This window comes from Oncorhynchus kisutch, linkage group LG23 (genome assembly GCF_002021735.2).
Source record: "Oncorhynchus kisutch isolate 150728-3 linkage group LG23, Okis_V2, whole genome shotgun sequence".
Lineage (NCBI taxonomy): Eukaryota > Metazoa > Chordata > Actinopteri > Salmoniformes > Salmonidae > Oncorhynchus > Oncorhynchus kisutch.
In genome coordinates, this window is record NC_034196.2 from 37,964,265 (window position 1) to 37,989,230 (window position 24,966).

The 24,966-nt window shown below is 42.0% G+C and overlaps 1 protein-coding gene across 2 annotated transcripts in view; it reads right to left on the minus strand.

Moving 5' to 3' along the window:
* megf10 (multiple EGF-like-domains 10) overlaps window positions 1-24,966 on the minus strand; it is a 100,505-nt gene that overhangs the window by 10,178 nt on the left and 65,361 nt on the right. The window contains exons 9-16 of one of the 2 annotated variants that reach the window (XM_020457954.2): window positions 17,697-17,909; window positions 14,935-15,109; window positions 14,391-14,511; window positions 13,660-13,823; window positions 8,152-8,254; window positions 3,819-3,965; window positions 1,153-1,287; window positions 731-859 (exon numbers count right to left, since the gene is read on the minus strand). In XM_020457954.2, coding sequence (XP_020313543.1) covers window positions 731-859; window positions 1,153-1,287; window positions 3,819-3,965; window positions 8,152-8,254; window positions 13,660-13,823; window positions 14,391-14,511; window positions 14,935-15,109; window positions 17,697-17,909 — 1,187 coding nt within the window. Of the gene's footprint in view, window positions 1-730; window positions 860-1,152; window positions 1,288-3,818; window positions 3,966-6,583; window positions 7,872-8,151; window positions 8,255-13,659; window positions 13,824-14,390; window positions 14,512-14,934; window positions 15,110-17,696; window positions 17,910-24,966 lie in introns of those variants that run through there. The other variant, XM_020457955.2, reaches the window with a different exon arrangement.

The following is a 24,966-nucleotide window of genomic DNA, read 5'->3' on the forward strand; positions in this document are numbered from 1 at the left end:
CGCTCAAAACACGTTCAGAGTCAAGGGTCGCAGTAAGTAGCACCTGTGGTCTGTCTTAATGGGCATTAATGGAGCTAGGAAGACTAGTGAAGCTGACGAGGGGCTTGTCAAGTAGATTAGCAGAGATGGTAAATGTGTACAAAATGGAAGTGTTTTTGGTGTAATTAATCTAATGGTTTTGTAATTTGAGTTGTTTTGCTAAATTTAATCATTTTCTGTTATACAAAATTATGACTTTCAGGACTTCTGACATGACTTGGTAGAACAAAGCAGGGAAATACTGGATTATGATATGTTCTTTAGCATGGAATGTTATCCAGATTCTAAGGATAGGATATACAATACGTTCAACATATTCTGACATATTCTACCAATCCTAAGAAACAAACCTAATCCACAAAAGAAACAAGTTAATGTCAGTTCCATATTAAATCTCAGAAAACAATAGGATATCTCTCCAATATTGAATTTCAACTAATTTGCTGAATTGACCTAACTAAATAAGATGAACTTTACCACTCTGGGGATGCAGATAGACAGGGTCACACAGGCTTTTTACAAGACATTTCTGTGCCGAAACCGAGCCAAGCCAAGCTGTAACGAGCTGAGGTGGATGGTTACACATCCTGTATAGTTTCTTCAACAATGCTTAAAGGACATTATGAGGAAACGTGAACCAGGTTGGTTCAGAATGGCACAATAGTGTGAAAAGTCATTTGAGAGTTCTCACGTTGTGAACAGTCGCTTCCAATCCAGCCGGGGTAACACTGGCACGAGCCGTCGATGGGGTTACAGGTTCCGTTGTTGGTACAGGTGCACCCCCACGCACAGTTCTTCCCAAACCTACCACTGGGGCACACTGGGGGAGGAGGGCAAGAGAGAGTGGGACAAAGAAGAGTCAATGGTATTTTTCATAGCGGAGAGTTACGCCATATAACATTCATGAATAACTCTTGTGGCAATGTTTTCATATCACTATAATACACATTAATTATCCCGGTCTATCAGGTAAGTAGCCTTATGAAGGAAATAATTAATTAAAAAGCTAATTTATGGAAATTACTTGGATAAAGCACTTGGACACAGTATAGCATGTACTGAAAAAGGTGTCATACAAGGTTATGTTTGAGTGTCATACCGGGTAACACTCACCTTCGTTACAGAGGGCTCCCTTGAACCCTGGGAGGCAGTCACACTGGCCAGAGACATGGTGGCAAGGTCCAATGCTGTGGACACACTGGGGACAGGCCTGGCTGCAGCGGTGGCCATAGTAGCCTGGTGAACAGACTGGAAGGACAGGTTGAGAATAATGAGTCAGACTTAAGAGTGAGACACATACTGACTTGAGATATTCACATACTGAATGTAACTGTAGTATGAATCACGCATTGATGTCAATGGAAGGATTTAGGACATTTCTAGTACAAAATGGTTGCTGCATATCACCAAGCTGGGTGCCAGGTGGACAGGGTGAGTTACCCCTCTATCGGGTTGCAAAATTACAGTAACTTCACAAGATTCCCAGGTTTTCCAGAAATCCCGGTTGGAAGATTACCAGAATATCGTAAAAATAAGCAGGAACTCCAGGAATCCACCAACCAGCATTTCTGGAAAACCTGGACATTTTGGGAACATATTTATAAGTGCTATATTTACACTGAGTGTACAAAACATTAGGAACACCTTCCTAATATTGAGTTGCACCTCCTTTTGCCCTCAGAACAGCCTCAATTTGCCGGGGCATGGACTCTACAAGGTGTGGAAAGCATTCTACAGGGATGCTGGCTCATGCTGACTCCAATGCTTCCCACAGTTGTGTCAAGTTGGCTGAATGTCCTTTGGGTGGTGGACCATTCTTGATACACATGGGAAACTGTTGTGCATGAATAACCAAGCAGCGCTCCAGTTCTTGACACACTCAAACTGGTGCGCCTGGCACCTACTACCATACCCTGTTCAAAGGCACTTATATCTTTTGTCTTGCCCATTCACCCTCTGAATGGCACACATATACAATCCATGTCTCAATTGTCTCAAGCCTTAAAAATCCTTCTTTAACCTGTCTCCTCCTCTTCATCTACACTGATTGAAGTGGATTTAACAAGTGACATCAATAAGGGATCATAGCTTTCACCTTGATTCAACTGGTCAGTTTATGTCATGGAAAGAGCAATGTTTTCCTAATGTTTTGTACACTCAGTATATATACAGTACCAGTCAAAAGTTTGGACACACCTACTCATTCAAGGGTTTTTCTTAATTTTTTTACTATTTTCTACATTGTAGAATAATACCAACCAATAATCACACCAACTCCTCCATACATACTTCACGATGGGAACCAAACATGCGGAGATCAGACGTTTACTTACTCTGCGTCTCACATAGACATGGAGGTTGGAAACAAAAATCTCAAATTTGGACTCATCAGACCAACGGACAGATTTCCACCGGTTTCGTGTTTCTTGGCCCAAGCAAGTCTCTTCTTCTTAATTGTGTCCTTTAGTAGTGGTTTCTTTGCAGCAATTCGACCATGAAGGCCTGATTCACACAGTCACGCAGTGTATGTTACTTGAACTCTGTGATGCATTTATTTGCCTGCAATCTGAGTTGCAGTTAACTCTAATGAACTTATCTTCTGCAGCAGAGGTAACTCTGGGTCTTCGTTTCCTGTGGCGGTCCTCATGAGAGACAGGTAACTCTAATGAACTTATCTTCTGCAGCAGAGGTAACTCTGGGTCTTCGTTTCCTGTGGCGGTCCTCATGAGAGACAGGTAACTCTAATGAACTTATCTTCTGCAGCAGAGGTAACTCTGGGTCTTCGTTTCCTGTGGCGGTCCTCATGAGAGACAGGTAACTCTAACGAACTTATCTTCTGCAGCAGAGGTAACTCTGGGTCTTCGTTTCCTGTGGCGGTCCTCATGAGAGACAGGTAACTCTAATGAACTTATCTTCTGCAGCAGAGGTAACTCTGGGTCTTCGTTTCCTGTGGCGGTCCTCATGAGAGACAGGTAACTCTAATGAACTTATCTTCTGCAGCAGAGGTAACTCTGGGTCTTCGTTTCCTGTGGCGGTCCTCATGAGAGACAGGTAACTCTAATGAACTTATCTTCTGCAGCAGAGGTAACTCTGGGTCTTCGTTTCCTGTGGCGTTTTTTTTGCAACTGTACTTGAAACTTTCAAAGTTCTTGACATTTTCCAGATTGACTGAGCTTCATGTCTTAAAGTAATGATGGACTGTCGTTTCCTTTGCTTATTTGAGCTGTTCTTGTCATAATGCGGACTTGGTCTTTTACCAAATCTTCTGTATACCACCCTGTACTCCACAAATGAACTTTTAACAAGACACACCTGTTAATTGGAATGCATTTCAGGTGACTACCTCATGAAGCTGGTTGCAAAGTTGTTATCAAGGCAAAGGGTGGCTACTTTGAAGAATCTAAAATATATTTTGATTTAAAACTTTTTTGGTTACTCCATGATTCCATATCTGTTATTTCATAGTTTTGGTGTCTTCACTATTATTCTACAATGTACAAACTTCCAAACTTCTGACTGGTACTATATGTTTATAATAATAATACTAATAATTTGGCTTATCTTTGTCCTATTTCAGACTTGTACAAGTGTGTAATATAGCCATGTGTGAATTGTTTTTTGCACATACCAACTCCCCCTTTGACACCTTCTGAGAGTGGGGTCATGGCCAGGGTCAAACTTGTCCTTTGATAAGTTGTGAAACGTTCTATATAAATCCCACACAATCAGATACAATATGAGCCATTAACACAATAATTGGTCAGATATGAAATACTCACTGCGCTGGCAGGTGGTTCCCCGAAACCCAGGCGCACACTCACAGGTGCCCTCATCAGGAGAACAGGAGGCCCCGTTCTTACAGTTGCAAGGGAGGGAACAGTTTGGCCCCCAGCGGCCCTCGGCACACACACTGTCACAGTGGATACCTGGAAACACACACACTGTCACAGTGGATACCTGGGAACACACTTTCACAGTGGATACCTCGGAACACACACACCGTCACAGTGGATACCTGGGAACACAAACAACGTAGGGCTCACGCAAACAAGTCCACACAGGTCTGTCTCCCATTGACGTCAAGGCAATGCATCGCAGTGCTAGAGGCGTCACTACAGACCCGGGTTTGATTCCAGGCTATGTCGCAGCAGGGAGACCCATAAGGCAGTGGGGAGACCCATGAGGCGGCGCACAATTGGCCCAGTGTCGTCTAGGTTAGGGGAGGGTTTGGCCGGCCAGGAGGTCTTGTCCCGCCACGCTCTAGCGACTTGTGGCAGCCCGGGCGCATGCACACTGACTTCGGTCGCCAGTGTTTCCGGGGAACAGTGTTTCCTCTGACACATTGGTGCGGCTGGCTTCCGGGTTAAGAAGCAGTGCGGCTTGGTAGGGTCATGTTTCAGAGGACACATGGCTCTTGACCTTTACCTCTCCCGAGTCCATATGGGAGTTGCAGTGACGAGACAAGACTGTAACTACCAATTGGATATTACGAAATTATAAATAATACAAAATAATGATTTGCTGTATTTGTGGGAAAGTCCAAGTTGCCTGTGTTTATCTCAACTCTGAATCAGAGAACATATATAAAGCCTTCATATACTATAAGAATTTGGGTCTGACTTAGGTGTTGTTAAGAAATTGTAAGGCCATCAAAAAATATATGGAAGGAGGGAGGGCTGTTCAACTCCTGGTCTAAGTACGGGTGGCTGGTAGTAGGGACGGGTGTGACAGCTAGGAGGGGCCTCACTATCTTCCTGGTGGGTGTGAGCTGGAGAGGGGGTGTTGGGATGGGATGGTCAGCTGTATGGGGAGGGAAATGGGTACTTAAGGTCTTCCACAACCTTTTTTGTGCCTGTGACCCACCACATAAGCGAAGCTCATGTTTCTAGCATTAACCCAGTCTTTAACTGCAAATGGGACTTTACCCATTGTTGATGAGTCACTGGTCTCTTATCTTACTGTTTATTTCTATCCAGTTGCATAGCAACTTTACCCCTACCTATATGTGCATATCTATATCAATTACCTTGTAACTGAACATCGACTCGGTACTGGTACCCCGTGTATATAGCCAAGTTATCGTTACTAATTTTGTATTTATTCCTTGTCTGATTTTTTTTCTCATGAAATTAAACATGTTTTTTTCTGCATTGTAAGAATGTTTTGGATATTCAATAATAAAAAAATAAAAAGGGTCGTAAGTAAGCATTTCACTGTTAGTCTACACCTGTTGTTAACAACGCATTTGACAAATAAAATGTGATTTGAGTTGACAATGGCAGCATCACTATAGATAGCATCACTATAGGTAGCATCACTATAGGTAGCATCACTATAGGTAGCATCACTATAGGTAGCATCACTATAGGTAGCATCACTATAGGTAGCATCACTATAGGTAGCATCACTATAGGTAGCAACACTATAGGTAGCATCACTATAGGTAGCATCACTATAGGTAGCATCACTATAGGTAGCATCACTATAGGTAGCATCACTATAGGTAGCATCACTATAGGTAGCATCACTATAGGTAGCATCACTATAGGTAGCATCACTATAGGTAGCAACACTATAGGTAGCATCACTATAGGTAGCATCACTATAGGTAGCATCACTATAGGTAGCATCACTATAGGTAGCATCACTATAGGTAGCATCACTATAGGTAGCATCAGTATCAGTTGGACAACACATAGCATACAAGGGTGAGGGTTAACTAACTCTACACTATAGCCCAAGGTTCTATTCATTCACACAATCACACCGTAGCAAAACATTTTGCAATAGAAAACAAAAACAATTTCAGTCCCTTTTCTTCCATTTAAGCGCCTAATGAATACGACCCAGCTGAAGAAGGCTTGGTATTGTAAATCTGCTAATTACAGGGATTGATTTCCAGATTGCTGCAGGGTTTAATACCAGACGGAAGCCTCTTAAAGGAAAACTCCACCCAATAACTATCTTTTGGCATTTGTTTCATTAGTCCATTGTTGGCATAGTCCCAAATTGTTTTGCTTCTCAGCAATCAAGTTTTCAAGACGTATAACTTTCAAAATACAGAAATCATCCCTGTATGATGCATTTTGCATCATATGACATAAAATGCATCATACGGGGATGGTTTCTGTCAATACCATCTTACTGGCAAAGCTCCACACACAAACACAATACTACTAGGGTCTCCAATGCAGCATCTTTCCATTTGTGATGTATTACATTTACCAAATGTGGCTATTTGATTGGACTAGGGCCCTCAGTCTTTCCCAAACAAGTGCCCTGACAAGGAAATCATCTGGGCATTAGTTGTAGGCTATAATAAGGCCCAGTCTTGGTAACGTCTCATTGTTTTTTAGTAAACAGAGGTAGCACACCTGAAGTAATGTTAAATCATAGGCTTAGCAAAAAGTGAAGTAGAAAGGGTGAAAGGACTCCCACACACTGTGCACTCTACTTGCAAATAGAAATTCAAGTGTAATGTTTTGGTCACATACATGTAGTAGACCTCAGTCGTTCAATTTCCCAAACAACATCTACAAGTGAATTGCTCTAATGGTTTATTAACATTAAGCCTGTCAAGAAAACATGACATCTTTGTACCCTATCAAACTTCAAACTCTTTTGATGGTCTACATTACTTTCTATTTTGGATGGTGACACAGAAGCAGCCCTGTGCCAAATGAGTAATATGATTCAATTTGCCAGCAATTTGTCCGCAAGTCGTTTTAACCTGCATTACAATGCTTCTCACATTCTCTGTCTCTATCGAGCAAGCCATTTTAAAGCAGAAAAAAACACACCAAGATTTTTATCTCTAGGACTTAGCAGGAATGACACTAAGTTAACTTTTTCCTCCTGAGAACATGAAATAGAAAGGTGAGACAAACAATACGGCCCTTTGTTATTGTCCAAGGGGATTGGTTTCAGACTATGACAATATGGGCCATACAAGAGCAGCACACAAGACTGTCTGGGCACTGTGCCCCTTGGTGGATAAAGAGAATGCTTCAATGGGGAGATTGGACACTATAGAGTTTCCCAATTACATTGTCTTCCCCCCTGAATCACTTCAACAAAGGCATGGGCAAAGCATGATGAGCGTGTTTATGAAAAAAGAGACAGTTCTCAAACTTTTAAGTGTAAACGCATGTAATATGAGAGAGATATTAACTTGGAGTTGGCAGGACAAGCTGTGACAAAAAACTTGTTTTCTTCTGTTGGAAATTGAACCGTATCTGAGAACCAGGGAGTTCTCCCCCTCCTTCCTCCTCCCTGACTCACTCTGTTTTTTCTCACTCCCTCTGCCACCTCTCTCTTCCTCTCTCCGTCTTTTTGCCACCTCTCTCTTCGTCTCCCTCACATCTCTCTCTCTCTTCACTCTTTTCCTCTTACCCTTCCCTCTCTGTGTCAAAGGCTTTCTCCCCCTCTATGTTTCCCTTACCCCTCTTTTCTCATCTCCCTCTGTTTTCTCCCTCTTTCTCTCTCTAACTTTCTCCCACTCACTTTCTCTCTCCCTCCCTCCCCGCCTCTCTTTCTCCCTTTTCTCTCTCTATCTCTTTCTCTCTGGGTTGTTTTGATGCTCTCCCCTTTTCCTCTATCCCACCCCTCACTTTCTCTCCCTCTCTCTCTGGGATGTTTTGATGCTCAGGGGGTGATAGGCAACAGTGTGATGGAGTGCGGTGCCCAGGCTGGGGACAAAGGGCTCATTGAGGGGCTGTGTGCGCGTTGCTAGGCGATGGCGGAATGCTGGCGATAAATGTCCGGCTAAGTAGCTTGGAAGAAATGCGGCAGTTTTTAAAGGTCTGACATCAGTATGCTGTGTAGGTATGGACCTAAGCAAAACACGGGAGAAGAGAGGGAAAGAGAGGAGACTTACTGGTGACACAGTTTTTGGGCCATGCTTACAGGTCAAATCATCCAGAGGCAGGTGGTATAGTCGTACAACTACTTTTAACAGTGGTTTAAATTTGAGGCAAAGTCAATAAATATTCCCAGTAATTTTGGATTTGGATTGGATGGATGGGTGGGTGGATGGATGGGTGGATAGGATGAATGGACAGATAGATAATATTTTAAGCTAGAGGGTTCTACAGGTTAAGGCTCCAGACTCACCTGTCCATCCAGCAAGGCAGCGACAGTACCCCGTGGAGGGGTGGCACCCGTCGGCATGGCTACAGTCACAGCGCTCCCTACAGTCCATGCCATAGGTGCCATCCTGGAGAAAACCCAAAAGATGCCGTTTAGACTGATGTTTATTTTTTAATTGTAACTTTTTTTTTACCCCTTTTTCTCCCCAATTTCATGGTATTCAATTGGTAGTTACAGTCTTGTCCCATCGCTGCAACTCCCGAACAGACTAGGGAGAGGCGAAGGTTGAGAGCCGTGCGTCCTCCGCACTGCTTCTTGACACAATTCCCGCTTAACCCGGAAGCCAGCCGCACCAATGTGTCGGAGGAAACACCGCACACCTGGCGATCGTGTCAGCGTGCACTGCGCCCAGCCCGCCACAGGAGTTGCTAGAGCGCGATGGTACAAGAACATCCCTACCGGCCAAACCCTCCCCTAATCCGGACGACGCTGGGCCAATTGTGCGCCGCCCCATGGGTCTCCCGGTTGCGGCCGGCTGCGACCGAGCCTGGACTCGAACCAGGACCTCTAGTGGCACAGCCTTAGACCACTGAACCACTCGGGAGGCCATCGACTGATGTTTTGACAGATTCTGCATAGTCAACACACAGTATATTTGGTAAACGTTGTGCATGTACATTAGGCACCCTTTCCCAGTCTCAGTCTCAGTCCCAGTCTCAGTCTCAGTCCCAGTCTCAGTCCCAGTCTCAGTCCCAGTCCCAGTCTCAGTCTCAGTCTCAGTCTCAGTCTCAGTCTCAGTCTCAGTCTCAGTCTGGTCCTTCAGGTGCTTTGTCTACGCAAGTTTTTGTTTTGCAGCCTGATGTCTTTTCATTAATTTCAATCAACACTATCGGCACATTACGTTAGCGACTAAAACATTAGCTATTAAAATAAGATCCAACAATAATATCAAGGACCTAGATATCCAAGGCTTAAAAACAAAGGTGTCATTGTACGCTGATGATTCATATTCTCTTTTAAATCTACAATTTGGATCCCTCAACAGCCTCATAGAGGATCTAGATATTTTTTCTAACCTCTCTGGATTACGACCAAATTATAATAAGTGTACTATATTATTTATTGGATTACTAAAAAATACAACTTCTACATTACCGTGTTGGTATTCATCTCAAAACAATACAAATACAAATGTATTGTAGTGAGATAATTTCATTCTTTTGAGATGATAGAAAGTTAATAGAAAGTTGGCAAAAATAGATATGATCTTGCTACCTTGAAGAGGAAAATACCTGTCTATTTGTGGCAAAATTACTCTGATGAACTCTTTAGTCATATCCCAGTTTCTCTATTTGCATATGGCCTTGCCTACACCCAGAGACTTGTTTTTTAAATTATACGAGCAAAGAATATTACATTTGATTTGAAATGGCAAGCCAGACAAAATTAAACAGGCCTATTTATATAATGAATATGAATTCTGGGGCAGAAATGATTAAATATTAAAGCATTAGACCTCTCACTAAAGGCTTCAGTCATACAAAAGTTATACTTAAATTCAAACTGGTTCTCTAGCAGATTAGTAAGAATGTTTCACCCCTTGTTCAAGAATGACCTTTTCCCCTTTATTCAGATTACAACCTTAAACTTTCAGTTATTTGAAAATGAAATGAGCTCTAAAATATCACTATTTTTAAAACAAGCCAGAGAATTTGGTTGCAATTTCAGTTTAATCCACCTGAAAAGGCCGAACAAATATTATGGTTAAACTCAAATATACTAATTGATTAAAAATATATATTTTTGGACAAATGTTTAAAAAAGGTATTATCTTTGTAAATGATATCATAAATAGGACAGGTGGATTTATGTCACACATGCAGGAAACAAAAATATATTGAAATGTCTGCTCTACTCAAAAATACCAACTATTCGGAGCATTACTGCAATAATGGAAGAGGCAAGTGGAAAGGGGAGAAAGTAAGGAACTTGTCTGCATTAAAGACCAAAATTGGCTAAAGAAAACTGTGATAAATAAAAAAGTATGCCAGTTTCAATTAAGGACCAAAACACTTAGATTGTAAAATAGTTGGGAAGAGATTTTCGATAATTCCATGGCACATGGTTTATGAACTGATACACAAAACAACACTGGATTCAAAATGCAGAGTTTTTCAATTAAATGTATAATACAATCATTCTTGCAACCAATGTTATATATTATTTGACCCCTTTTTCATGGTATCCAATCTGTAGTTACAGTCCTGTCACTGTAACTCCCGTATGGACTCGGGAGAGGCGAAGGTCGAGAACCGTGCGTACTCCGAAACACAACCCAGCCAAGCCGCACTGCTTCTTGACACAACAACCACTTAACCCGGAAGCCAGCCGGAGTCACTGGCGCGCAATGGGACAGAAACATCCCTGCCAGCCAAACCCTCCCCTAACCCGGACAATGCTGGGTCAATTGTGCGCCACTGTCATGGCTGGCTGCGACAGAGCCGTAGACCACTGTGCTACTCGGGAGGCCCATCCAATAGAATGTTATATACAGTACAAGTCAAAAGTTTGGACACACTCATTCAGGTGTTTTTCTTTATTGTGCTTGATGTTCTTTTGCGACTGCACTTGAAGAAACTTTCAAAGTTCTTGAAATGTTCCAGGTTTACTGACCTTCATGTCTTAAAGTAATGATGGACTATCATTTCTCTTTGCTTATTTGAGCTGTTCAAGGCGCATCTGTTAATTTAAATGCATTCCAGGTGACTACCTCATGAAGCTGGTTGAGAGAATGCCAAGAGTGTGCAGAGCTGTCATCAAGGCAAAGGGTGGATACTTTGAAGAATCTCAAATCTAAAATATATTTTGATTTGTTTAACACTTTTTTTTGGTTACTACATGATTCCATATGTGTTATTTCATAGTTTTGATGTCTTCACTATTATTCTACAATGTAGAAAATAGTAAAAATAAAGAAAAATGAGTAGGGTCTGTCCAAACTTTTGACTTGTACTGTATATATAATATATATATTTACGAAAAAATATAGGGGATTGGAAATGATGCAGAAAATAAATGGTGTTGAAATCCGTTTAAGCAAACACTAGCTCACCCAGGACTACTCCTATGATTTGGTAAGCTTATTTTATGTGTGTTCAATAAATACTGTTTTCATCCTCACAAGATTAAACCAGTGTCCTGGAAAACTCCTGAAACTATGGACCTCGGAAGGCAAAACTGCCGATATGAATTATACTGTATGGTATTTCACACTGAGTACTGAGTACTTGTGATGCCTTCTATTAAGGGACACTAACATTAAACATCTGAGTGAAATATTTGTTATGTTTGATTCATTCCACATTTCACTGTATCAGTCTTAATTTGACCTCCTCCATCATCACCACCTTGTTTGAAACTACCATTAAACTGGTATATGGCTTTGTATGCAGATATAAGAACAAATCCTCTAGATTTGGAGCTTCTCGACGCCAAGCTATTGGGAAAAGAGTCTTAATCCACCAACTCCTGACTTCCTGAATGGCAAGTAGCTCTTGGAAGAGGGTGGATTTGCTAAATCATTACAGAAAGCTGTGGATCAAAGGACTAGCGCTTAGCATAGCATGTGACTGCTCAAGACTCCACCGCAAGTGCTAGAGCTGCAGTTTCTTCAAGGTAGCAATTGGCCACGAAACACACTTTCACAAGTTTCACATTTGCGAGTTTCCAATGCAAATTGGCTGTAAGAATGCTGCTCAAGTTCTATGGAGGTCAGAGTCAGTGTGATGCAGTTGTTCATTTGTAAATCGGGAGATGTCGGAAACAAAAAGTTAGCGCAAGAGGGGAGTGACCTGGGGAGTTCTGAGGTACTGGAAAAAAATCACCTTTATAATACATTTCATGGTATTTGCGTAGTGACATAGAGCAGTACAGTAGAGGCACTTGAAAAAGTTGCACACTTTGGGAACATTTTAAGTAGACTAGGGTCTGGGAAAAATGTGGCCTTTTCTAAACACATTTCATTCAATTCTATGTCATTTTACATGACTGGAGACTTTAGCAGAATCTTTTTTAATACAGCAGAAATGATGGAAATGACAGGCTACTTTGACACTGACAAACTGAGAATCTGAGATCAGTGAAAAGGACCTTGTCTTAGCTTTTCAGCAGGAGCCATTTGCTTTCCAACCTGTGTTTTCCCTCGATTGTATTTGAAATATTGAGAAAGGGCTGTTTTGTCTGCATTAAGTTTTTTCACTGACAGATTTGCTGTGAGTTCCCGACTGTTGGCAGATTTGCTGTGAGTTCCCGACTGTTGGCAGATTTGCTGTGAGTTCCCGACTGTTGGCAGATTTGCTGTGAGTTCCCGACTGTTGGCAGATTTGCTGTGAGTTCCCGACTGTTGGCAGATTTGCTGTGAGTTCCCGACTGTTGGCAGATTTGCTGTGAGTTCCCGACTGTTGGCAGATTTGCTGTGATTTCCTGACTGTTGGCAGATTTGCTGCGAGTTCCCGACTGTTGGCAGATTTGCTACGAGTTCCCGACTGTTGGCAGATTTGCTGTGAGTTCCCGACTGTTGGCAGATTTGCTGCGAGTTCCCGACTGTTGGCAGATTTTCTGCGAGTTCCCGACTGTTGGCAGTCCATAGTTAGGCTATTTAAAAACATAAGCTATTGATCTGTGGCTACATCATAGTTATTCTCATGGTGTAGTTGTCTATTCTGAATGATTTCATAACTTTGGCAAATGTATTTCAATTTATCAGGGGTGCTGCAGTTCCTTCAGAACCCTTCGTGCTGCTATGCTTCTATAAGTAAATAAAGGATGAAGTGCAACGTTGGAGAGATGAGAGTTGCAGGCTCATGTCTATCAGAAGAGAGAGAGATCATATAAAGTTAATCTAATTCTAGTTATGTGAGATACTGGTCCACTTCTCACACAGCCACGGCCAAGCGTTGGTCTCAAACTGGGTACAATGTTGCGAAAAACCATAAACCCGGTACGGCCCAACCCAAACTCTTAGAATATTAGGGCCGGGCTGAAAATCTACTAACGTTTTTTTGTGGGGGCAGGAGAATTAACGAAGAGGACACTCAAATGAACTTAGATTGCTTTAATTATAATTTTTACGTAGAAAAAAGTACATTATTTTAAATGCCACGAGAGGTACAGGATCCAAATAGGTACTAGAACAAAACATTCCAAAACGGAGAGGTGCCAGATTCTGTTCCGGCAGGATCAAGCTCAAATTAAGCACTGGTGTGATGTATATCTAACTGTGCATATTGTAGTTCACAGATCCCTATCAAAGCCAGCATTGTACGCAATGTATCTAGAGTGTTCTGTGGTTTGATCTTATCAAAGCTTTCACCACCTTTTTCTCAACTGAAATTAAATTGAAATAATAATATATATGCCTATTACGTTGTACACATTCATCATAATATTATAGGAAGATAATAAGAGTGTTATACCCTATAATGATGTCATCACTGTGCGACAGGGGCGGGTGGGGGGGACAACATCACTCACCTGGCAGTGGAGGTCACACCTCTCACCCCTCCAGCCGGGGGCACAGGTGCACTGTCCGTTGAGGGCGTTGCAGGCGCCCCCGTTACCACACATACAGGTGAGGTTACACCCCAGCCCCCATGTGCCACTGGGGCAGTTGATGGAGCAGTGCACTCCGTGCCAACCTGGAAGGGGGAGAAGACATTTTGAACATCAACATAGTTTAACAGAGGAGTAGTCAATTTCTCTCGAATGAACTAGTGTCTACAGTTATGTTTGTAAATCTTTAATTGAGAATATGAATTGGTCCCCAAAGAGTCGTACCCAAATGCCACTGCATAAGTAGAATGATCCAGCAGATCCACAAATTACAAATTAAGTTTTGCTTTCATATGCAAGTTAAGATTTCTACTGCAGTTCTACTGTATTTTTACTATATTCTACTGTATTCTACTGCATTTCTACTGTATTTCTACTGCTTTTTTACTTTATTCTACTGTATTTCTACTATATTCTGCTGTATTTCTACTGTATTTCTACTATATTATATTGTATTTCTACTGTATTTCTACTATATTATGCTGTATTTCTACTATATTCTGCTGTATTTCTACTGTATTTCTACTATATTATATTGTATTTCTACTGTATTTCTACTATATTCTATTGTATTTCTACTGTATTTCTACTGTATGTGCTCCTTGAATGGGCTAGCCTTACACACACAGAATTCCCTGGTGTAAGCAGCCTACCTGCTTTACAGGAGCAGGCTCCATCCACTGAAGAGCACTGTGCCCCGTTCTTACAGCCACACGTGGCAGAGCAGTTGATCCCGTGGGTCCCTGATGGGCAGGCTGTGGAACAGTCGGACCCCTGCAATGGAAATACTGTTAGCATTCCTGTACTATAGTTTAGTTGATTTTGTGTTATTCATCATACATGGTAAGTGGGTCGTGTTCAGGGAGGCATACCGTAGAAAACATTTCATAACATTTTCTCCTTATTGAACATGACCCAGGTAACATCACAATGGAATTACGAGTGAATACTGTCTGTTAGACAGTCTGTTAGAATGCTCAAGACTAAGTCAGTCCAATCCTTGGACCTTACAATTCCAAGTATACACCACCTTAATAAAGTCAACTGTTACTTCTTCAGAACACAATGTATAATCAATAATGTTATGAATGATTTAGGCTACTGTAGCATTATTAGACTGCACATGGAGTATATTACCACTCATTAGCCTTCATAACCTTTCACAGAGCCTTCCTAGACCCCTCATAGTGGCTTTACCTTGAAGCCAGGAGCGCAGATGCACTCCCCGGTCACGCTGTGGCAGTCGGCACCATTCTGGCATTGGCACACTTGCTGGCACGACTCGCCGAAGAAGCCGGGTGTACACGTCTCATTACAGTAGGTCCCCGACCAGCCAGGCTGGCACGAGCACTCGCCAGACATCGGGTGGCAGCTGGGCACAAAACAGGGAGACAAAAGAGGACAATGGACTGTCATTGATATCATCAGATAACTCTGTTGTGACATCTTGTCTGGACACCAAGTACGCCAACACTCAAATGTGAATCTAGCTAATAAACGACTAGCATATTAATAATGTATAAGACATTGTTTTATGTTTGTTTTGCCAAATTACTTTAGTGTCTTATTTATTTGGGTTGTGTTTACGCTTGGTAAGGTAATGTATTATCTTGCCTTACATTTTCCCTACAATTCTCTACCATTTCATTTCATTACTTTAATGAGGTGCTTGGCTGACACCTATCTGACTGTTCTGCATGGTTGATCAAATCTCATGTGAAATGAATGATCTCTTGAGTCACAACCAGGCGGCTTGCCTATAGTTTATTACATTATAAGATTATATGTGTTCCAATGTTGATCCTTGGCAAGCACTACTTTGACTGTAAATATCTAAGGAAAATAGAAGTACCCTATAGAGCATGGGAAAATGTAACAATACCGTATCATTGTAATAACAGAAAACAGTCAATGACCTTTTGACTTTTCACATGAAACCTCTGTATACCAAATCAAATATACTCTGTATACTGGGTTGAAACAACTAAACAAACTAAAGAGAGAACATGAAGTGTAAAGTGCCTTAAATGTGTAATATAAGGAAACCAAGGCATAGGAATACGTTCATTACATCTATACCTCTCACTTTACCCACATGTTCAAATAAAAAAACATATGGAAAAGCGCTGTATGTCATATATGTAAGAGTGTCAATAAAGTTCTCATGAATGAATCAGCTTTTCGGATACAGATTTAAAACCATAGAGCTAGAAAGAGGGCTCTGGACAAATAAAACCAGTTTTAACATGGATATTGCCATTGAGGGCTTCCACTATTTTAAAGTAGTCTACTGGATGGGTATTCCTATGGGTTGGGAGGGATCAGCCAATGATCAGAGCATTGTCTTCTTCTTCAAATTGAACTAGCCCTCAATGGCACCGCCCATGCTGTTACAGAAGCCACTATAGCACAGATACAAAGTAAGTCCTCTTTGTACCTCTATGGTTCAACCCATAAAGTAATTGGTTTAAACATTTCTACTGGTACTGAATAGTAATGACACAGTCTCTAAAACTTTCCAGCTTTGCATATACTGTAGGTAATTGTGTCAATATTTTTTTTTCTCTCCAAATGAATCAATTCCTTAGAGATCAAGTTCAAACCATACAGTCATTGGTTCAAACATTTATTTTAGTACTTAACACAACACTAATTAAACAGAACATCTCCAGAACTTTCTCCAAATGCCCTCACAGGAGGCGGGATTAAACAATGTAACAGCCGGGGCGGGTTTGCTGCATGCACATGTGGCACAATACCGTTGTTGCCGTGGTACCTGTTTGAGTAGCAGCTGCTCCTACCTGACACAGCAGCCCCATTGAGACAGAGCAGAGCAGCTGTCCCGCTCACAACACATGGAGCCTGCCAGCTGTGCCAGTTTGTCTAATACACAGGCAGTGGCACAATGGAGAACTGTCTGACTCCCCTCCGACCCACCCAGCTACCCGCCGCACACACGCACGCACGCACGCACGCACGCACGCACACACACACACACACACACACACACACACACACACACACACACACACACACACACACACACACACACACACACACACACAAACCCAGACACACTTTGAATGACTTCCAACAGTCTTGTTAAACTTTGAATCATTAATGTTACTGTAGTACAATCAATGTACTGTGAGAGGTGTAGGGCTGAATAAAACAATGCAATGATAGATTCTTAATTCGCGTGGCTCAATTGGTGGAGCATGATAATGGTTGTGAGTAGTGTAATTAGTGCAGGGATAATTACATTATCCTCATAGGATGATCACCATTATAGATTAGAGCATGATTATAGAATGTCCATTCTAGAATGATCTCAGGGATAACTACATTATCCTTATAGGATGATCTCCATTATAGATTAGAGCATGATTATAGAATGTCCATTCTAGAATGATCTCAGGGATAACTACATTATCCTTATAGGATGATCTCCATTATAGATTAGAGCATGATTATAGAATGTCCATTCTAGAATGATCTCAGGGATAATTACATTATCCTTATAGGATGATCTCCATTATAGATTAGAGCATGATTATAGAATGTCCATTCTAGAATGATCTCAGGGATAATCACATTATCCTTATAGGATGATCTCCATTATAGATTAGAGCATGCTTCTAGAATTAAGCAATAAGGCCCAGAGGGGTGTGGTATATGACCAATATGGCTAAGGGCTATTATTTCGAGGGACACAACGCGGAGTGCGTGGATACAGCCCTTAGCCTTCGTATATTGCCCATATACCACAAAACCCTGAGGTGCCATATTGCTATTATAAACTGGTTACCAAGGTAATTAGAGCAGTAAAAAGAAATGTTCGAACCACCCAGTTTATAATGTTCATTCTAGAATGAGCTCCGGGATAATGTAATATACTGTATTGTGTTGTATGTACTGCAATGTATATCGTATCATATGTGCCAATGAGTGGGTATTACCTGCGTGTGTTCTCGGCGTGGCAGGGACACCTCTTGTCACACTTGAGGCCATAGTGTCTCTCGGGACAGAGGCGCACCTCGCACATCTCCCCCGTGTAGCCCGGTTCACACAGACACGCGCCACTGATGTGGTAGCACTTGGCTCCGTTCTCACAGCGACACGTCTGGCGGCAGGACACGCCAAATGTACCCACCGGGCACTCTTCCTGGCACCTGGGGAGAAGGGCGATGGATCAATTCAATTCATTTCAAATAACTTTCTTTTTCCTGTGAGGGAACTTCTTGACTACTGCTCAAGGCCAGGTTTAAGGATAGTGTTTCTGTACATACTGCAACACACTGCAAGTGGGGACAAAATGTGACTAATACTGTGACAAATTGCACCGAATGTGGATCTCTCGTTCGTCTACTGATCCTTCAGTATGACATTTTCGCGCCATTCTACATGTAAAACATGTTTGCAACTACTCTCTGCAGGCAAACGCTATTTTGGTGTGTTCAAGCCCATACAGATGTATGATCATAATTTGATCACTATTTTGTTGCTGAGAATTTTCCTGCATAGAATTTTCCTGCACAACCGGCTGTAGCCGGGAGTCCCATAGGATGGAGCACAATTGTCCCAGCGTCGTCCGGGTTAGGGGAGCACTTGGCCTGGGGAGCTTTACTTGGCTAATCGCACTCTAGCCGGGTGCCTGCAGGCTGTCGCCAGTTTAACGGTGTTTCCTCAGACACATTGGTACGGCTGGCTTCCAGGTTAAGCTCGGGGGGTGTTAAAGATCCCGGTTAGGCGGGTCATGCTTCAAGGACGCATGACTCTACCTTTGCCTCTCGCGAGCCCGTTGAGGAGTTGCAGCGATGAGACAAGATCGAAATTGGGGAGAAAAAAGGGGGAAAATACCAAAGATATATAGAGAGAGAAAAAACACTACACAGTAAGACACACTGTGCACATTGTTCTCATATTTCTAAATATGCTTCAACTTTCCAGGAAGAACAGAGTCATTACAGGAGCGACAGTGTTCAGCAATTGGGCCTAATTGCTATGAAAAGCAGGCGATTTGTAAACACACTGTTTAAAATTCAATATCATAGGTATCTGGTACCTATCACTGATTATAGATATTAGTTTTAAAAAATCAAGCTTTGTTTATGACATAGGTGGCCGGCAGGTAAGCTGAAAGCATGTTGCAATAGCACAATATCAGGGAGAGGAAAATGGATAGTATCAAGGTCAGAAAGGACACACATGGAAACCAGCTGAGAACAACTGAACGTAATTGTTTTTGACAGTTTAATTCATATGGAATGTGACACATGAATCCCACTATCAGCACTACTTCTGTCTTACTTTCCAGATTATTCTAAAGGGACCACTGCATACTATATATTTTTATACTAATTTTTATTATTTTCTCTCTCACGCACACACACACACACGCAAACACACACACACACATAAACACACATTCACATGCACGCACACACAGCCCCAAAACCCAGGTAACACTGTAATATACTGAAAATTCCTTTTACAACACAGAGGACACCAGCTTGCCGAACAAAATCCCCAAATGTCCTTCCATTCCCGAGTCATATCCATAATATCATTCCCACATTCCATCACCATTGGCTAAGTGAGCAGACTGAGCACTGGTCTCCTTCATTTTCAGTTGTTGATATCCCTCTATCTCCCTAGGGGACTGGGTACTACACTATACCCTCTCAACCCTATCTATCTCACTCAGGGAAGCTAAGGGGCAATCTTAGCAAAGTTAGCATTCTCTAGTGCTAGCAGCCTTAATGGTCTTAGCAGTGTTAGCATCGCCCCGACCACTCATAATGCATGGAGCTGTCACATTAAACAGGATTCAAAGCATGCCGATAGGACACGCTCATTCATTTGCCCGACAGATGGCGTGTGTCAAAGATATGAAGTCACAAAGCAACAGCAACTACAGTACAACACTAGGGGCAGCTGAGAGGATTGTGTGGAAGACACATGGGAACGAACTTAACTTTACATGAAGTGTCCTGTTGATGGTATGCTACAGGGTAAACCCAAGAAAGCACCCTGGTATTAGTAGAATATACTGTATAAGTGCATAATATCTTTAACTCTGCGTTGTTGGAAAAGGACCCATCAGTTAGCATTTCACTGTTAGTCTACACCTGTTATTTACCTGTGACCAACAACAATGTTCTAGTGAGACTTGGGAACTAAGTTAACTAACTGTTCACTTTAGATGAAGTGTCCTGTTTGTGATATGCTACAGGATATACCAAACAATGCAATGCACCCTGTGTCGTATATACTGTAAGTTAATCGAGTGTATACTGTACTGTTGGGAATAAGGGGCTATATGGGGTCCATTGTCTACACATGGTTTCCATGGATTACACATGGTTTCCATGGTCTACATGGTTTCCATGGTCTACACATGGTTTCCATGGTTTCCATTATCTACATGTTTCCATTGTCTACACATGGTTTCCATGGTATACACATGGTTTCCATGGTCTAAATGGTTTCCATGGTCTACATGGTTTCCATGGTCTACACATTGTTTCCATGGTCTACATAGTTTCCATGGTTTCCATGTTTCCATGGTCTACATGGTTTCCATTGTCTACATGGTTTCCATTGTTTACTTGGTTTCCATTGTCTACATAGTTTCCATGGTCTACATTGTTTCCATGGTCTACATTGTTTCCATGGTCTACATAGTTTCCATGGTCTACATGGTCTACATGGTCTACATGGTTTCCATGGTCTACATTGTTTCCATGGTCTACATAGTTTCCATGGTCTACATGGTTTCCATGGTCTACATGGTTTCCATGGTCTACATGGTTTCCATGGTCTACATGGTTTCATGGTCTACATGGTTTCCATGGTCTACATGGTTTCATGGTCAACATGTTTTCATGAGTTCCATGGTCTACATGGTCTAGATGGTTTCCATGGTCTACATGGTTTCATGGTCGACATGTTTTCATGGGTTCCATGGTCTACATGGTCTACATGGTTTCCATGGTCTACATGTTTCCATGGTCTACATGGTCTAGATGGTTTCCATTGTCTAAATGTTTCCATGGTCTACATGGTTTCCATGGTCTACACATGGTTTCCGTTGTCTAAACATGGTTTCCATGGTCTACATGGTTTCCATGGTCTACATGGTTTCCGTTGTCTAAACATGGTTTCAATGGTCTACATGGTTTCCATGGTCTACACATGGTTTCCATGGTCTACATGGTTTCCATCGTCTACATGGTTTCCATGGTCTAAACATGGTTTCCATGGTCTATAAGGTTTCCATGGTCTACATGGTTTCCATTGTCTAAACATGGTTTCCATGGTCTACATGGTTTCCATTGTCTACATGGTTTCTGTTTTCTAAACATGGTTTCCATGGTCTACATAGTTTCCATGGTCTACATAGTTTCCATGGTCTACATGGTTTCCATGGTCTATGCATGGTTTCCATGGTCTACATGGTTTCCATGGTCAACACAGTGTCCATGGTCTACACATGGTTTCCATGGTCTACACATTGTTTCCATGGTCTACATGGTTTCCATGGTCTATACATGGTTTCCATGGTCTACATGGTTTCCATGGTCTACACATAGTTTCCATGGTCTACATGGTTTCCATGGTCTACACATAGTTTCCATGGTCTACACATGGTTTCCATTGTCTACATGGTTTCCATTGTTTACTTGGTTTCCATTGTCTACATAGTTTCCATGGTCTACATTGTTTCCATGGTCTACATTGTTTCCATGGTCTACATAGTTTCCATGGTCTACATGGTCTACATGGTTTCCATGGTCTACATTGTTTCCATGGTCTACATAGTTTCCATGGTCTACATGGTTTCCATGGTCTACATGGTTTCCATGGTCTACATGGTTTCATGGTCTACATGGTTTCCATGGTCTACATGGTTTCATGGTCAACATGTTTTCATGAGTTCCATGGTCTACATGGTCTAGATGGTTTCCATGGTCTACATGGTTTCATGGTCGACATGTTTTCATGGGTTCCATGGTCTACATGGTCTACATGGTTTCCATGGTCTACATGTTTCCATGGTCTACATGGTCTAGATGGTTTCCATTGTCTACATGTTTCCATGGTCTACATGGTTTCCATGGTCTACACATGGTTTCCGTTGTCTAAACATGGTTTCCATGGTCTACATGGTTTCCATGGTCTACATGGTTTCCGTTGTCTAAACATGGTTTCAATGGTCTACATGGTTTCCATGGTCTACACATGGTTTCCATGGTCTACATGGTTTCCATCGTCTACATGGTTTCCATGGTCTAAACATGGTTTCCATGGTCTATAAGGTTTCCATGGTCTACATGGTTTCCATTGTCTAAACATGGTTTCCATGGTCTACATGGTTTCCATTGTCTACATGGTTTCTGTTTTCTAAACATGGTTTCCATGGTCTACATAGTTTCCATGGTCTACATAGTTTCCATGGTCTACATGGTTTCCATGGTCTATGCATGGTTTCCATGGTCTACATGGTTTCCATGGTCAACACAGTGTCCATGGTCTACACATGGTTTCCATGGTCTACACATTGTTTCCATGGTCTACATGGTTTCCATGGTCTATACATGGTTTCCATGGTCTACATGGTTTCCATGGTCTACACATAGTTTCCATGGTCTACATGGTTTCCATGGTCTACACATAGTTTCCATGGTCTACACATGGTTTCCATGGTCTACATGGTTTCCATGGTCTATACATGGTTTCCATGGTCTACATGGTTTCCATTGTCTATACATGGTTTCCATGGTCTACATGGTGTCCATGGTCTACATGGTTTCCATTGTCTATACATGGTTTCCATGGTCTACATGGTGTCCATGGTCTACATGGTTTCCATGGTCTATACATGGTTTCCATGGTCTACATGGTTTCCATTGTCTATACATGGTTTCCATGGTCTACATGGTGTCCATGGTCTACATGGTTTCCATTGTCTATACATGGTTTCCATGGTCTACATGGTCTACATGGTCTACATTGTTTCCATGGTCTACATAGTTTCCATGGTCTACATGGTTTCCATGGTCTACATGGTTTCCATGGTCTACATGGTTTCATGGTCTACATGGTTTCCATGGTCTACATGGTTTCCATGGTCTACATGGTTTCATGGTCGACATGTTTTCATGAGTTCCATGGTCTACATGGTCTAGATGGTTTCCATGGTCTACATGGTTTCATGGTCGACATGTTTTCATGGGTTCCATGGTCTACATGGTCTACATGGTTTCCATGGTCTACATGTTTCCATGGTCTACATGGTCTAGATGGTTTCCATTGTCTACATGTTTCCATGGTCTACATGGTTTCCATGGTCTACACATGGTTTCCGTTGTCTAAACATGGTTTCCATGGTCTACATGGTTTCCATGGTCTACATGGTTTCCGTTGTCTAAACATGGTTTCAATGGTCTACATGGTTTCCATGGTCTACACATGGTTTCCATGGTCTACATGGTTTCCATCGTCTACATGGTTTCCATGGTCTAAACATGGTTTCCATGGTCTATAAGGTTTCCATGGTCTACATGGTTTCCATTGTCTAAACATGGTTTCCATGGTCTACATGGTTTCCATTGTCTACATGGTTTCTGTTTTCTAAACATGGTTTCCATGGTCTACATAGTTTCCATGGTCTACATAGTTTCCATGGTCTACATGGTTTCCATGGTCTATGCATGGTTTCCATGGTCTACATGGTTTCCATGGTCAACACAGTGTCCATGGTCTACACATGGTTTCCATGGTCTACACATTGTTTCCATGGTCTACATGGTTTCCATGGTCTATACATGGTTTCCATGGTCTACATGGTTTCCATGGTCTACACATAGTTTCCATGGTCTACATGGTTTCCATGGTCTACACATGGTTTCCATGGTCTACATGGTTTCCATTGTCTATAGATGGTTTCCATGGTCTACATGGTTTCCATGGTCTACATGGTGTCCATGGTCTACATGGTTTCCATTGTCTATACATGGTTTCCATGGTCTACATGGTGTCCATGGTCTACATGGTTTCCATGGTCTATACATGGTTTCCATGGTCTACATGGTTTCCATTGTCTATACATGGTTTCCATGGTCTACATGGTGTCCATGGTCTACATGGTTTCCATTGTCTATACATGGTTTCCATGCTCTACATGGTGTCCATGGTCTACATGGTTTCCATTGTCTATACATGGTTTCCATGGTCTACATGGTGTCCATGGTCTACATGGTTTCCATTGTCTACACATGGTTTCCATGGTCAGCATGTTTCCATGCATTTGATATCTTTCCATTTATTCCAACACAACCATGACGATGAGCATGTCCTCTGATGTCTCCGCCCAACAACCACCACTGTCCTACACAGCTGAATGGATGTAGCGCGATTGCTGTGCTGAAATCTGATAAAAAGTATTGGAGCTTACAGTCATGGCCAAAGGTTTTGCGAATGACACAAATATTAATTTTCACAAAGTCTGCTGCCTCAGTGTCTTCAGATATTTTTGTCAGATGTTACTATGGAATACTGAAGTATAATTACAAGCATTTCATAAGTGTCAAAGGCTTTTATTGACAATTACATGAAGTTGATGCAAAGAGTTAATATTTGCAGTGTTGACCCTTCTTTTTCAAGACCTCTGCAATCAGCCCTGGCATGCTGTCAATTAACTTCTGGTCCACATCCTGACTGATGGCAGCCCATTCTTGCATAATCAATGTTTGGAGTTTGTCAGATTTTGTTGGTTTTTGTTTGTCCACCCACCTCTTGAGGATTGACCACAAGTAATCAATGGGATTAAGGTCTGGGGAGTTTCCTGGCCATGGACCCAAAATATCAACGTTTTGTTCCCCGAGCCACTTAGTTATCACTTTTGCCTTATGGCTAGGTGCTCCATCATGCTGGAAAAGGCATTGTTCGTCACCAAACTGTTCCTGGATGGTTGGGAGAAGTTGCTCTCGGAGGATGTGTTGGTACCATTCTTTATTCATGGCTTTGTTCTTAGGCAAAATTGTGAGTGAGCCCACTCCCTTGGCTGAGAAGCAACCCCAAACATGAATGGTCTCAGGATGCTTTACTGTTGGCATGACGCAGGACTGATGGTAGCGCTCACCTTGTCTTCTCCGGACAAGCTTTTTCCGGATGCCCCAAATAATCGGAAAGGGGATTCATCAGAGAAAATGACTTTACCCCAGT